The 15,927-nt window shown below is 53.2% G+C and overlaps 1 protein-coding gene across 1 annotated transcript in view; it reads left to right on the top strand.

Annotated features, from left to right (window-relative positions):
• Window positions 1-15,927, top strand: part of TNRC6C (trinucleotide repeat containing adaptor 6C) — a 48,998-nt gene that overhangs the window by 10,202 nt on the left and 22,869 nt on the right. Inside the window, exons 3-4 of the mRNA XM_028130469.2 lie at window positions 344-673; window positions 9,309-11,891. Of these exons, the coding sequence (XP_027986270.2) occupies window positions 344-673; window positions 9,309-11,891 (2,913 nt within the window). The remainder of the gene's footprint in view (window positions 1-343; window positions 674-9,308; window positions 11,892-15,927) is intronic.

Consider the following 15,927-nt stretch of genomic DNA (forward strand, 5'->3'; position numbering starts at 1 on the left):
GCACAGATTTGTAGTCTGCCTTCCCCTCCCACCCGAGTTCCCTCGGTGGGCCCAGGAGTCGGGCCTTACTCAGCCCTCGTGCTGAGTCTGATGCAGGCTGGAGTGTGAGAACTGCTCTCTGACTAAGCACCCGTTTCCCAGATGAGGAAACTGGTAGAGCCACAGTCAAGATTGCCGGTACTTTATAGGAAACTGGCTCTCAACCCGGAGTCCAGACTTCAGTCCAGTTCTGTTCCCAAAGCACCTCATTGTCATCTCTCTCAGTTGTTTTGTTTTCTCCGGTTTGGGTTGGGTTTAGGAGGTGTTACTAAAGTGTTGGGGTCTTTTCATTTTGTCCTTACAGTGCCAGAACCTACCAAGACCTGTTCCAGCCAGCCCCAGCCTGCCGGTACCGGGACCAGTACTTCCACCAGCACTCTCTCCAGCAGCAGCAATGGCAAGCGCGCACCTGCCGGCGGCCAGCAGCCAGCTGTGTCCCGCTACCTGCCTCGTGAGGTGCCGCCACGCTTCCGCCAGCAAGAACAGAAGCAGCTGCTGAAGAGAGGCCAGCCGTTGCCCACGGGGGCTCTGACCAGTGCGAGCCCAGCCCCGGGCGCTGGGCCTGCAGGGGTGAGCCCTCCGCCCCTCCCTGGAGCCGGAGCGCAGCAGCAGCAGCCCAGTAAGCTGCAGCCAGGTGAGACCCCGGGGGCGCTCTCACCCGGGGCTCGGTGCTGTTGCCCACTGACGGCCCAGGAATAGAAGTGGACACCTGTGGTCCATAGTGTACATGGGATAGAGCTAGCTGGATAGAGGATAGATACATAGATAGATGATGGGTAGGTAGATAGATAGATAGATAGATAGATAGATAGATAGATAGATAGATAGATAATAGGTAGGCCGGTAGGTAGCTAACTGATAGATAATAGGTAGAATTCATTTCAGTTGGATTTTGAAGTTTAATTCTGCTTCCCCCTACTTATTCATAGGACTTATTGTTTCTCATGTTTTCAGGGGCGTTAGCTACTTCGTTGCTCACAGAAAGCAAAGGTCTGTAGGTGGCCAGTGACCGTCGGCAGTGGGCAGAGCCCGCAGGAGACTTCGCAGCGAGGCCCTGGCTAGGTCACTAGGAGGGCGCAGGGCCGCACGCGTCCTTTGCAGGGAGGCGATGGCGTTGTATGGGAACGGGTGGTTCTAGCTGTAACGTCTAACCCTTAAAGCCACACCTGCCGACAGCTCGGCGTGCAGTGCCTCGGGTTCTGACCCACCCGCTTCTGCTGGCGTCTGCCCGCAGCCACCTCCAGCTGCTCTCGGCTCCGGGAGAACTGCCGCTTGCCCCCGGCTCCAGCTTCCAGAGGAGCCCTCTCATGTCTGTCGCCTGTTCTGGCTTCTGGACCTTAGGGATTTAGACTTTAAAGAGCTTGACTGGCGTTCAGAGAAGTTTTGGGAAGAGAGCAGAGGACCTGTGGGAACGGCCACATTCTGTGGAGCCCTCGGTCTCTCCGCGTTAACAGTTGGCACTGGCCCTGGCGTGGGAACCAGGTTTGCTGATGGCAGTGAAATTCGGGTCTGCAATTGGAGAAGCAAGGAGGCTTCTCGTATTAGATTGGAATTTAAAAGAAACATGTCACAGATCATATTAATATGTTTTTCTTTCATACAGTGACTTAATATGGGGAATAATTGCAACATGACACAAAAGTATTTATAGTGTATTTCTCAAAACTGTGACTTCGTGGTATATTCGGAACAAATATTTTTAGACAGCTTTGCTCTGTCTCTTCAAATAGTCTTGACTATCCTTGCTAAGTTCCTGGTCAAGGGGATGTAGGTCAGGAGAGAAAAGAAATGGTCAAACATATTCATTTAACAAGAACATAATTCCCTACTTCACTGCAAGCAGTCAGTCATCAGACAGAGGGCTCCTCCTGGCTGGTGTGGCTCAGTCGGTTGAGCGTTCTCATGTGCACCGAAAGGTCACTGGTTCAATTCCCAATCAGGGCACATGCCCAGGTTGCGGGCTTGATCCCCAGCAGGGGGAGTGAAGGAGGCAGCTGATGGGTATCTCTCTCCTCTCCCCTCCCCTCTTTCTAAAATCAATAAAAACATACTTTTCCAAAAGCATATGGTTACTCTCTGCACTGGGAGATGGTCCCCAGGACAGCCACACAGAGACAGAAGCTGTGCAGCCAGTCACACCTAAATAGGGTGACGCATTTTTTTAAAAATATATATTTTACTGATTTTTTACAGAGAGGAAGGGAGAGGGATAGAGAGCTAGAAACATCGATGAGAGAGAAACATCAATCAGCTGCCTCCTGCACACCCCCCACTGGGGATGTGCCCGAAACCAAGGTACATGCCCTTGACCGGAATCGAACCTGGGACCCTTCAGTCCGCAGGCCGATGCTCTATCCACTGAGCCAAACCGGTTTTGAAATGTACCAACCTGCTTTTTTCTGGGCTTGTCTCATTGTTATATGATTCGATGCCACTATTGCATCAATGTTTTCATCAACTGCTATTGGTGCAAAATTTTGCTGGTATCTACTCAAATAAGTATAAAATTAATAAGAAATTGATTCAGTAAAATTTTTTATGAAAATATTTTTAATAAAACATTTGTCTCTGTAAGTATAATATTCTCTAGAAAGATATCCTAGTTTATTGTACTTTAATGTATATATATCTATAGACTAGGTCATTTTATGACTAAACACATCTCAGAAAATGCCATTAATCTACATCATATTAATAAAATAAATGATTCATTTTTGGCTTCCAAACAGAAGTCTTTGTTTTACACCAATTTCAGCGTTCCCAGCAGTCTCTGGGGTCAGAGGCAGGCAGATGTTTTGAACTCGCCCCCTTGCGGTGGCTCAGGGTCCTTCAGCCTGAGGGCCTCTGGTTCGTCCTGCGCAGCCTGTCTGGCCACGTGCTGCCTGCTGCTCCGGCTGCCTCCGCCTCGCACCGGCTGCTTCCTCACGGTCTCACATGTGTGCCGGCTTCCCAGCGCGTGCACGTGGTGACGCCCACCCCTTCTCCCTCTCCACATCATTGCCTCCCCCGCCCCAAGGATCCCCTAAGTATTTCGTCCTCACTGCTCAGCCTGCAGCATGTAAGTTCCCACTCGGCGTGCTGTGTAGCCTGTAGTGCTTGCTGGTAAGGTGTCCTCTAACGCACGTGTCTGAACCTGCTACACAGGAAAGTGACGGCCTGAGCCCCTCACGCCCTCTCATCTCTGGGGTCCCTCCCTCCCAAAGAGCCTGCCTGCTTTGTCAGTGAGGGCAGTGCCCCAACGTCCGCAGGGCTCCCTCGCTTCCTCTGTGGTCCTCGCAGGCGTTTCTAGGCCTTTCTCCCTGGCTGCTCCAGAGTCCTGCTCTAGGGCCTGCGATTCCATGAGGGTGCCACCCCCGGCGGACTCCAAACTGGAGCCCCAGCCTCCACTGCTAAGAGCCAGGAGGCAACCAGCTGGCCGGCGCAGGGTCGAGGCGGCGCTAGTGGGACGGAGGCTGAGCTGGGCAGCGGAGCCCTGGGAGGACCCGCTCCTTTCTCCGACCGGCGGATCCAGACACGCAGTCCCGTGTCGTCAGGCGTGGAAGGACTCGTGCGCTCGTGGAGGCCAGGGTTCCTGCCAGCCCTGGTTCCAGGCTCTTCCTTTAAACGACAGCCATTTGTCCTGACATACAACGTGGCCTCTACTAAAGTAATGCAGGGGAACGGGGTCTTAAATTCATGTGCTGAGTTGGCAGAGGCTTTGACCGGTAAGGGGGGTGTTAGTGCGCACACGTGAGTCAGCTTCCAGAAGAGTCGTTTGTCCTGCCGTTTTCTGTCCAGACTGTCTGAAGCAGGACCCCGCTTCCCGCACCGGAGAGCTTTCTCCGGTTTTAAGACCCTCCTTTCTGTTGTGCTAACGCGGAACAATGGGTTGTTTGGGTGGCTGCTTTGGACCGGTGTAAACAGGCTTTGGTGGCTGCGCGGCTGTTTGCTACTTAGATGGGTTTTAGATGGAGGAAGAAAGTAATTAAGAAGTTGGACACTTGCCAGTTTGCATATGGCGCTCGTTTGGGATGTTGGAGCGAGTGTTGGAATGCCACGTGTTTGGGGGTGAGGAAGAGGGAGAGAGAAGCCGAGTGGAAACAAAGGCAGGAGAGCGAGCCCAGCCTCTGCCGTCCTGGCTGCTTTCAGCTACAGGCACCGGCAGCGGCGCTCCTGCGACGGGGCCTGAATAAGTGTGTTGTGACCACTGGGAGAATTGGAAGAGGAGGGAAGATCGGTTTAGTGTCAGCTGCAATTAGATAATCAAAGCTTTCCAATCCCCTCCGGGGCGCCTCCCCCGCTGCAGGGGTGAAGCGGGGCCTCCGGAGGGGAAGGGCTGCCAACCCTGCCCGCCGGCCGCCGAGGGCACCCGCAGGGGCCTGGGACTTTCCTGGCAGCGCGACAGGGTGAGGCTGTCGCTGTGCACAGCCGACCAGGTGACCCCAGATGCAGGCGAACAAGCAGCTGGCTCGCAGGTAGCGTCTCCGGCGGGGGAGGCCCCTTTCTGCAGGTATTTCTGCCCCCATCGGCCCTGGCGGAGAAGGAGACGGAGCGCACACGGAGCAGAGCGTGTGCTTGTCCCATGTCAGCGTGTGACGTACCATCCGCAGAGCCCGGGCTCCTGCGCCGGTCACACTGATAAGATGGCGTCTCAGGCAGCTGCTGGCCCCCACCTGCTGCCGGCAGCCGGGCAGGGCAGTGGGCAGGGCAGCGCAGGGCCTTCCCACCGGCCTCCTCCCCGTCCTGGGCACTGGCCGGTCTCCCAAAGGAGCAGGCGGCTTGTCTGGCCCCCACTCCCATCGGCGGCGTGACAGCTGTCAGCCCGGGGGAAGCAGACTCCTGTGCTGCCGTTTGACGTAAACCCAGGGCAGTGAGCGGCTTCTCCCGGACGCTCCGTTGTTGTTTCAGGAAACCTCTCCCTCCACGCCGGCACTTCGCTCAGCATTGATGGATCTCCGCTAGGGAGATGGGATCAGGTGTCCGGACTCTGTGCGGCGTGGAATTCTGAGTTCAGATCTCCCTGAGGCTTTGTTGTTGCTAATCCTCACCCGAGGGTATCTTCCCTGGGACCCTCTTTTTTTTTTTTTTAAATATATTTTATTGATTTTTTTACAGAGAGGAAGAGAGAGGGATAGAGAGTTAGAAAAATCGATGAGAGAGAAACATCGATCAGCTGCCTCTTGCACACCCCCTACTGGGGGTGTGCCCGCAACCAAGGTACATGCCCTTGACCGGAATCGAACCTGGGACTCTTGAGTCCGCAGGCTGACGCTCTATCCACTGAGCCAAACCGGTTTCGGCCCCTGGAACCCTCTTTATAGAGAGTGGAAGGGAGGGGGAGAGACAGAAAGGAAAACATCCATGTGAGAGAGACACAGCGATGGGCCCCTCCCACACGTGACCTGACCAGGGCCGGGGATTGAACCTGCTGCCAAGGTATGTGCCCTCGACCGGAATTGAACCTCGGACCCTTCAGTCCACAGGCCAGTGCTCTACCCACCTAGGGCCTCCCTGACTTTGGCTGGTAAGGGGGGTGTTAGTGCGCACACGTGAGTCCGCTTCCAGAAGAGTCGTTTATCCTGTTGTTTTCTACCCAGACTGGGTCTGAAGCGGGACCCCGCTTCCCGCACCCGAGAGCTTTCTAGGGCCTCCCTGATGGCCACACAGTAAATGCAGTCGAGGGTCAGGTGTGGGTTCTCCAAAGCGCCGAGCAGCTGTGTGTGTACCCCGTCCCTTGGAAACCAAGTGGCAAGACTCTGTCCCCACTGCGCCTTAGCCAGCGTGCTCACAGCTGGGGAAGGAAGCTTCGGAATTACTTTTTGTAATATGTAGTTATTGCTTTGTGTTTTCCGTTGGCAGGCTGTGGTGATAAAGAATGAATTATGTCCTGTTTGTCAGTGTTACGACTAATTAAGCATTCTGCACACTTCTGAGTAAATCTTGTGCACGCTTCCCTATCTGATTAATTTGATACCTAATTACGATTTTGCTTACTGTAGCTTTTGGAAGCTCTTTGTTAAATACTTTTCCTTGAAAAAATAGATCTTAATGTCATTAACATTTTAGAATTTGAAAGTAAAAAAAAAAAAGAAAGCTTCTCTCTTTAAACGATGCTATCATGTAATCCTTTTTAATTTAATCACTTAAGGCAGTTACGTTACTTAGATTGTTATAGACACCTATTTTTAGAACGTGTGAGCCATTTAAACAGCAGAAGAAAGGACAATATTATACACAAACTTCATTCCTTTTTTCTTTTTAAGACTGTTTTTAGGGGAAATTATTTTGATAATAGAACAGTAGAGTGGAAAGAGCACGAGAACTTTATTCTGAAAATGCAGGCTTTAGTTCGGTCCTGCTGGTTATTAGTGACTCACCTTTTCCGCCCGCCCTCTCTGACCCTGTCTCCCACCCGTGAGGAGACGTAATTGGAGAGGCCCAGGTCATGCGCTGCGTGTGCTGGGGTCTGTGAGTCTCACGGACAGGGACTCTGGCTCTGAGCTGGGACTTGCTGAGCTCACAGATGAACAAGGCCTGGTCTCGTCTCAGAGGACGGTCCACGCTGCGGAGACACGGGCGCGGCGACACGGGCGTGGTACTCGTAGGCTCCACCCTGGCTTGAGCGTTTCCTCCTTTCACTTTGTCACTTTATCATTTTCCGTCTCACGCAGTGTTAAAATGGGAGTCCCCTCTGTCCTGTGGGGCTTGGGCCCTGCTGTGTGCCTCCGGGTTTGCTGTGTTCTTACCGCTGTGCTAAGAAGACAGTGGTGAGTGGTATTTGCAGATCAAATTGAGTCTTTATTTGAAAACCATAAATACTGCAGTAAAATGATAACTTTTGCTTTCTGGTTTTTAAGACCTTTCCAGCTTTTAAATAAATACATTTTATGTTCAAACTATAAATTTTTTAAAAATCAATGGAAAAATTGTCCTCGGGTGACGATTAGCAAAAACTAATAATAATTTAAAAAATAAAGTAAAACGGTATGATTCCTCAGGAACTTACACATAGGCCTACCGTGCGACCCAGCACCTCCACTTCCGGGTATGGACCCAAAAGAACTGACAGAGGGCCTGGGACAGATGTGCACATACTCGTGTTACGCAGCATTATCCACAACAGCCACCGTGTGGAAACGCCCGATGGGCCATGGTAGGTGAATAGATAAACCACCTGTGGTCTAGGCACACAGTGGCATGTTACTCAGCATTGAAAAGGAAGGGAATTCTGACACACGCTAGAACATGGATGAACCTCGAGGACATCATTCTCAGCGAAATCAGCCAGTCACAAAAGGACAAATACTGTGTGGTTCCATGTATAGATGGCCCCGGGTTAGCAGAGCACAGAGAAAGGAGGGAGAGGAGTGGTGGCCAGTGTCAGGGGATGGGGTGGAGAGTTTCCGTTTAGGATGATGGATAGTGGCGATGGTCGCACAATGCGAATGCACTTGAAGTCACTCAAAAACAGTTAAAATGGAAAGCTTATATTGTGTATTTTACCACAATAAGAAGTACATTTGCTTTAATGGTGTAGCTGAGATTCAGTATGCAGAAACGTTGTGGGTGTTTTTGCTGATTCTCATGGTAAGGTGCAGCAGAGGGAAGCTCTGGGAGTCATAGGTTGAGAGCCCAGAACCTTCGGGATTGTACCGTTAGTTCCTCCTCACCTTTTTAGAGCTGAGAAATGGCCAGGCCGCTCACTCAGTGGTTGCTTCAGCTAGAACTCAGATTCGGTTCTATATATTTATTCTTTGGTTTGCCCAGGACACATTTATTGGTTGCCTGATATGTGGCAAGCATTATGGATATAAAACTAAAAAGATACCACCCATGTCCTTAAGAAACTCACCTTCAAAAATTAGGCTCTTCATTCAGGGATCAGCTTTTTTTTAATCACACCGAATCTCTTCGTTCTTGTAAAGTTGTCACGTTTTTCTAACAATAAAGATGTGCTCTTTTAGTTACATTCCTACTGCCTCAGAACATCGAGCACTCACTGTGGCTACCGTTTGGGATGCTCTCTGTTACCTCATTGGATAGCGTATTTAAGCATTTTTCAATTTTTTAAAATAGAAGAAAGTACACAGTAAATAAAACCACTCTCACAATACAGATTTGGCCTAATGTTTTGCCCTATTTCATTCAGATCTCTGTTTCAGAGATGTTACAGATATCGCCCCCCACCCCGTTCCTGTCCCCCAGAAGGCACCGCGATCCTCACTCAGGTTTCATGTGGCCGTGGCCATCTGAGCGTGTGCGGCGTCTCTTCTCCGGTTGAAGGGCCTTTCTCGCAGCGATGGGGCTGGGGATTGTTTCCTATGGGTTTCCTGTCCATTTCCCCCTTTCGCTGGCCTCTTGGCCTTTCTCTTGGTTTGGTTCTTTGTTCTGGTGGCCATCTCCGTCTGTGCTCCCTCCTTCCTGTCGGCGGCTGTTTTCAGCTTCCTGTGTGATGTGTGTGTCACCCCCGTGTTCTGATGTCGCCGTTGAATCGGTGTGTCTTCCGTAGGAAGACACAGGGAGTGTCCAAGGCCATAGAGATGGTCTCCTGTGTTTCCTATTAAACTTTAAAAAGTTTTGCTTTTCATAATTCGGTCTTGAGTCCATCTAGAGTTTATTTTTGTGTGTGATATGAGATCGGGATCCAGAGAGGAAGGGAGAGAGAGAAACATCAACGATGAGAGAGAATCGTTAATTGGCTGCCTCCTGCATGCCCCCCACTGGGGATCAAGCCCACAACCCAGGTATGTGCCCTGACCGGGAATTTAACCGTGACCTCCTGGTTCATAGTTCAGTGCTCAACCACTGAGCCACACTGGCCAGGCATTTACAGTTCTTTTCTACTAAATGAGCTGCCGAGCCTCTGTATGACACTGGAACCCTGGAGCCTCCAGAAAAACAACAGATTCTACTCAGACGCAGGAGACCTTGTTGATGCTGCTCTGGTGCTGCCGAGTGACACGCTTTCCACGTGGCTAGACGTGAGCGAAGCGGCACCCTCTCATCAGACGCTGAGATAGATGCCTGGGTGCGTGTGGGCACGGGAGCCTTCTCCGGGCCAGGAGAGGTCGGTGCAGTGGTAGGAACTAATACAGTGTAGCAACACGAGCTCGTTTTTAAGTGGGAGCTATTAAAAGACAAACAACTTTTTTCTTTAAGTCCTATTTTTAGCATTTGTCATTCAGAACTGAAAACTTGAAATAATGAGCTTCCCCCAAAGACTAGCTAACAGTTGATTCATTGACAAATGGGAGGAAAATCTCATTTGGGGTTCGTTTCATCTTTTCCAGATCTCAGTCACGGCGGATTGGCAGATCATTATGAAAGTTCCCACTGGGCACAGCAGCCCGCGTTCCGGAGCGAAGCCAGCTGCAGCTGGGATAAAGTGATCATAGACAGGACCGATCAGGAGGCGTGGCCCTCCATCCCCGGGACGGAGCCGGAGGCGGCCTCAGCATGCACTACGGACACTGACTACGCCCCCCACGGCGGCGCGGAGAACAGCAGCATGGCGACAGGGAGCGCCCCAGGCGGCTTCCCCGGACACGCCAAGAAGACCAATGGCAATAGCAGCACCAACGGCGCCCTGGTCCACAGCCCTCCGAACCCCAGTGCCCTGGGCGCAGGGGGCGCCAACGGCAACAGCAGTGCGGCCAGAGTGTGGGGCGTCGCCGCGGGCTCCAGCTCCGGCCTCGCTCACTGCGCGCTGGGCACCGGGGAAGGGAAAATGGACAGCATGCTGGCCGAGGGCCGAAGTCAGAACTGCTGGGGCGCTTCCAGCCCCGGCGCGGGCATGAACCTCAACCTGAACCCGAACGCCAACCCAGCCGCCTGGCCTGTGCTCGGACACGAGGCAGCAGTGGCCACAGGCACCCCTTCCAGTATTTGCAGTCCAGTCAGTGCCATCGGTCACAGTGTGGGCCACCAGAACGGGCACCCGCCGGGCACGCTGGGTGCGTGGGGGAGCTTGCTGCCGCCGGAGAGCACAGAGCCACCAGCGCCCGCTTCTCAGACGGCGTCTTTCAGCGCACAACCTCAGAACCTTAACCCTGACGGACCAAGCAACACTAGCGCCGCGAGCTCCTCGCCGAGCCCCGCCACTGCAGTGCAGACCAACGGGCTGCCCAACTGGGGCCTGGCCGTCGGCATGGGGGCCGTCATCCCGCCCCACCTGCAAGGCCTTCCTGGTGCTAACGGGTCATCAGTCTCTCCGGTCGGTGGGGGCGGTGAAGGAATCGGCAGTTCTGTGTGGGGACTGTCCCCAGGCAACCCTGCCACAGGAAATAGCAGTTCTGGGTTCAGCCAGGGGAATGGAGACACTGTGAGCTCAGCACTAAGTGCTAAACAAAACGGATCCAGCAGTGCTGTGCAAAAGGAAGGGAATGGGGGGACCGCCTGGGACTCGGGGCCTCCCGCTGGCCCCGGGATCCTCGCCTGGGGGAGGGGCCGTGGCAATAACGGCGTCGGGAGTGTCCAGGCGGGAGCGTGGGGCCACCCCAGCCGCGGCACCGCCAACGGTGTGAACGGGGAGTGGGGGAAGCCCCCAAACCAGCATTCCAGTGGTGACGCCGGCGGGAAAGGACCCACAGGGTGGGGCAGCCCCGGCGTGGGCAGCCAGAACCCTGCCCTGCAGCCCGGCGGGGAGCACGTGAGCTCGTGGGCCAAGGCTGCCTCTTCGGGCGCCCCGGCGAGCGACGGCAGCAGCGAGGGCTCTGGCGGCCACAGTGAAGGAGGCGCCGGCAGGGAAGGGGCCGAAGGCCGGAGGCGAGACAAAGGGGTTCTAGACCAAGGGCACATCCAGTTGCCAAGGAACGATCTTGACCCGAGAGTCCTGTCGAATACTGGCTGGGGACAGACTCCTGTGAAGCAAAACACTGCCTGGGAATTCGAAGAGTCCCCGCGGTCTGAGCGGAAGAACGACAACGGGACAGAGGCCTGGGGCTGTGCGGCGCCTCAGCCTTCACACTCAGGGGGGAAGGACGATGGGGCCATCATGAGCAGTACAAATACCTCTTCAGTATCGGGCTGGGTCAGCTCGCCGCCTGCTGCTGGGCCAGCAAACACAGGCTGGGGGGACGGCAGCGCCAGAGCGCCAAACGGCCCCGGGGTCTGGGGGGACTCCATCGGCTCTGCTGCTGTTCCTAACGCTGCTGCCGCCAAGAGTGGCCACACGTGGAGTGGGACCGCGAGGCAGGAGGACAAGTCACCCACCTGGGGTGAGCCTCTGAAGCCCAAGTCTCAGAACTGGGGGGACGGACAAAAGCCCAATCCAGCCTGGAGTGCAGGAGGGGGGGACTGGGCCGACCCCTCTTCCGTCCTCGGGCACCTGGGGGATGGGAAGAAAACCGGCTCCGGGTGGGATGCTGACGGCAGCCGGTCAGGGTCTGGCTGGAGTGATGCTCCCCGGCCTGGGACCGGTGGCTGGGGCAACGGCACGAATGCAAAGGCGAATCCCGGGGCAAACTGGGGAGAGTCTTTGAAACCTGGCCCCCAGCAGAACTGGGCAAGCAAACCCCAGGACAGCAGCATGAGTAACTGGGGAGGAGCCGCTTCCGTGAAACAGACAGGGACGGGGTGGATCGGGGGGCCGGTCCCTGTCAGACAGAAGGACGGCGGCGAGGCCACGGGCTGGGAAGAACCTTCTCCACCGTCCATTCGACGCAAAATGGAAATTGACGATGGTACCTCAGCTTGGGGAGACCCGAGCAGCTACAACAACAAAGCTGTCAACATGTGGGACCGAAACAACCCCGGCCTCCAGGGCAGCGCCACGGCCGCCAGCGCCGCCGCTGCCGGCAGCACCGGCGTGGGTGACCTGCCGGCGCCGCACCCCGCCGGCGCCCCGCTGACCCGATCGCCGCTGCTGGGTCCAGGTACGGAGGGGACTGGGCGTTCTTTAAGAGGGAGAAAGCGCTCGTTCTCACCAGCTGGGCAGACGTCCTCCGACCAGTGTTTTGACAGCCAGTGTCACTGAGCACCTGCAACTGGTGTTGTGTTTAAATAGCCCCAAAGGCGGTGCACAGCGGGGCTCTGCCAGCTTTCTGCCCAGAGAAAGGGCCCCGCACTGGCAGGGGCGGGGGGAGCTGGCCGCTGCGCCCGTCTGTTTACATGCAGTCTCCACCGTGCTCAGTCGGGTTTCCTGGGAGCGGGGGCTGGGGAAGCCACCCCAGATTCCTAGTATCTTAGTGGGGAGGGAAGCCCACTCACCGGTCACTTTAGGTTTCCACAGGGGTCTGGTGTGGTCAGCACGGAATGAAGGTCCTAGCGTCCCGAGCAGGGCGTTATCTGGCGCCCTTAGGGAGAAGCGTTCTGACACTTGACGTCAGTTTGCAGACGCAGGAGAGCCCTGAGTGTTCCGAGGACGTTTCTGTGAGTAACAACTCCTCGTAGGAGACTCTGTCTAACGGTGAGGTTGAGGGAGTCTCCGGAAATGGATTATTTTATCCCTGAACTCTCAGGTTTCACCAAAACATGTAGATAATTTGAAAGGGATTGGTGGTTGGAGTAGAATCGAATATGAAGGCCTTTATGGACTTGATCTGAGCTGCCCCAGTGACCGTGGAGTGAGGGCATGAGCTCTTGCTTGGGGTTGCTTCTTGCCTCAGCAGGTAGAAGTGACATTAGTGCATGTGCCGATCAGAAAAGCCAAAGTCCGCTTGCTCACTGCCCCTGCTCGGGGCATTTTCCACCCAGTTCACTCCTTCCTCAGCCCCGGGGGTGTCCCGTGGGCCGCCCGCCACTTCAGCTGTGCTGTGACCCTCGGGCTGCTCTGTGCTCCCGGCAGATGCGACGTTCCTTTGCGTTGGAGCACTTAACCTAGTCACGTTCTGTTTGCTTTGCCGCTTAGTTTTCTGGCACAAATAGTATCACCAGAGGCAGAGATCATGCGAAGGAACGGAAGAGGCAGGTCAGCCGTATCCTACACTGAAACTAGGGAGAAAGCGGGTTGTACCTAGGTAGGTAAACATGCATGTTGTTCCCTGAAGAAGCTGGGAATGTTGTCCTTCCTGCGAGACTCCCTGTCCTACACGCTCGCCACTCCTCCATGCTCGGTGTAAAACGGAGTCACCGAAGAGTCACCTGCGGGTGGAATGATCAGCAGGGTGCTGTTGGAGCTCACCTGTGTCCACCTGCTTCAGAGCTGGGTCCCGCCGCCTCCTAAGCACCATGCAGCACTTACCAACGAGGAGTGAGCTCAGCGGGCTGTGTTTTTGGGGAGCTGGGGTTTCCTTGGGTTGGGTTTGGTTAGGGTGTTTGTACTCTTCTGTGTTTGGAGGCCTTGGTGGGTGCGAGCAGGAGCAGGGACTAGGCTAAAGAAGGGGGAGGGTCCCCTCCGTGCAAGTCCTGGGGCACAGCCTCAGTTCCAAGGCTGGGCCGATGAGACGTGAAACATACAGTTTGGTCCCCAGGTGTCAGTATGACAGACCTAGCACATTCAACATCTGCATGAACGCACTAAAGTAAAACCTAAGGGTTTTTTTGTTTCTGATGACACAGTAGGGCAGGCAAAAGAAGCTCTTGTGAGTTGTGTGCCGCTCAAGGCCACGTGGCCAGCTTTTGGGAAAGATCCTTATCTGCAGCCTTCAGCTAGAGTCCCCTGAAGGGGACGGAGGGTCAAATAAGTGGCACGAAACCAGGCGTCTGAAAAGCAGTGCCCTTTGCCGCCTGGCGGAGCAGACTCCTCTGATGGAGCTCCTCTCTGTGCCCGCCTGGCTGTCACACCTGAGGGATGGCTCTGCAGCCACCCATTCCGCTCTGTCCCCCAGCGGTGCGGCCAGGCTTTGGAATGACCCGCACTGCACTTCCGGGCCCTGGTGGGAGCAGGCCCCATCTGATTAGCATGCACGTCCCTGCGGGGCCGCGCACGGAGCAGGCGCTCAGATGCTTCATCAGTTGAATTAGGCCTTTATCCTTCCTCCCCTTAATTATCATTGGCCACTTTAACTGAACCGCTCTTCCCAGAAAGGACTGCCTGCCACACTGAGGGAGCGATACAAGTAGCATCCCATCCGTGGAACAAGCGAGAATTGGTTTTTTCTTTCACAGAAGAAAGAATGCCATCTACCGACTTAGCTGTGGGCCGAGATGGTAGCCTGAGTCAGGGACCGGCCTCGGCTCTGGCTCCCGGCTCTGGCGCCAGCGCTGTGTGTGTCCCCTTGGGGAAGGGAGGTCCCGACTGCTGAACTGCTGAAGCCCACGGTGCAGAAAAGCTTTGCCCAGAGCAGTAGGACAGGGCGGGGCCAAATTTTAACATTCATGTCCTAACATTTTAAATACAAAGTAGAAATGTGTTCCACCTCATTAAGTTAACAAAAAGGCACCAAGTCGCCCCAGCAATCAACACTGAACAGTGGAGATTACATTTATTTTAGCAGTATGTATTTAGGGTTATTTTCTGTCTACTGAAAATATTTGCTTTGCATCAAAATTATCTAGTCCACCTGCTTTTAGCATTTCTTCTAGAGCCTTTGGCACATTCTGACGGGTGTTAGTTTGGCACTGAAGGTAAATTCTATTCTTTCCAGACATCAACTTCAGATGGAAATACTGGGAGTTTTTACTTTTTAGTAGGCAATTTTTCCGGTTATTTTTAAGATTTTGAAACATGCTGCTTTTGCAAATCATTTGCCTTCTATATAAAAATAGTCTGTAGACATATCTGCTGCTTTAATAGGAATTAAAAACTCTTTGCAAAAATTAACTACAAGTACCATAGTCTTAAATGTTTATGTGTAGTTTGGATTTGTAGTATTGCCTTTCAAAGATATGGAAGTAGAAGGATGACAAGTTTTAGGCGAATTCTTCATTTACTAGTAATTACCTATGATAAATCAGTATTTTTACAACTGATTGGCCGTTAGCAACCCCTAAATTATTTTATCACTCCACACACACATCATTTTTATCAGCTATGTTAATTTTCCTGATTTAATTTTGTCCCTTCAATTTGTAAAACTGCTTTTCCAAATATACATACGCTATTGTTTTCTTTGTAATTACAGGTAATATTCTAGTTGACAATTGCCGACAATAACTGATTAGAGCTAACTTCCCTGTTGTTGGTGATAATTTACATAATATATTGCTCAGCATAGCGCTTGTAATTTAAAATGACTCACAGTTGCATGTCCTTTGGTCATTAATCAATATTATTGTATTTTATTAGAATAAAGAGTGGCACGGGGAGTGATTCCATGCTATTTTAGTCAGAGAATTAATGTTTCCTAATTGAGATGGCAATATCCATGTTGCAACCAAATAATTGAAAATCTATGGTTAACTGCTTGCGTGTTATGCCTTCTGTTCTTCTATTCCAGTGGTTGGTAAACCGCGGCTCGCGAGCCACATGCGGCTCTTTGGCCCCTTGAGTGTGGCTCTTCCACAAAATACCACGGCCTGGGCGAGTCTATTTTGAAGAAGTGGCATTAGAATAAGTTTAAGTTTAAAAAATTTGGCTCTCAAAAGAAATTTCAATTGTTGTCCTGTTGATATTTGGCTGTGTTGACTAATGAGTTTGCCGACCACTGGTCTATTCAATTAGCATTTAAAACAGTCTCATTTCCTCCTGAGAATCCCTGTCTATCTGAAAGCGTGACTATCCACAGTGCCCAGTGAGCTCAGGGGCAGGCACACAGTGACCAGAATTTCTGTTGCTCTGGAAGAGTGACGTTTACGTGTGTAACAGGATGCTCTGGCAACAGGACTGAGCAGAGGAACGAGGAAGAATTCCCGGGAAACCCTTGCGATCACTGTGCCCGCTGGGCCACCCTGGCCCCCAGTCCTCCACTCTGTGCCCTCTTCAGGACCAGTGCCTGGGCACTGGCTCAGCCCACCAGGCGGAGCCTGGGAACTGTCCGGTCCTCAGTCACTGCTTTGTCTGTGCCTGTTCCATCCGCATCTTCCCGTTTT

Source organism: Eptesicus fuscus, chromosome 20 (genome assembly GCF_027574615.1).
Source record: "Eptesicus fuscus isolate TK198812 chromosome 20, DD_ASM_mEF_20220401, whole genome shotgun sequence".
NCBI lineage: Eukaryota > Metazoa > Chordata > Mammalia > Chiroptera > Vespertilionidae > Eptesicus > Eptesicus fuscus.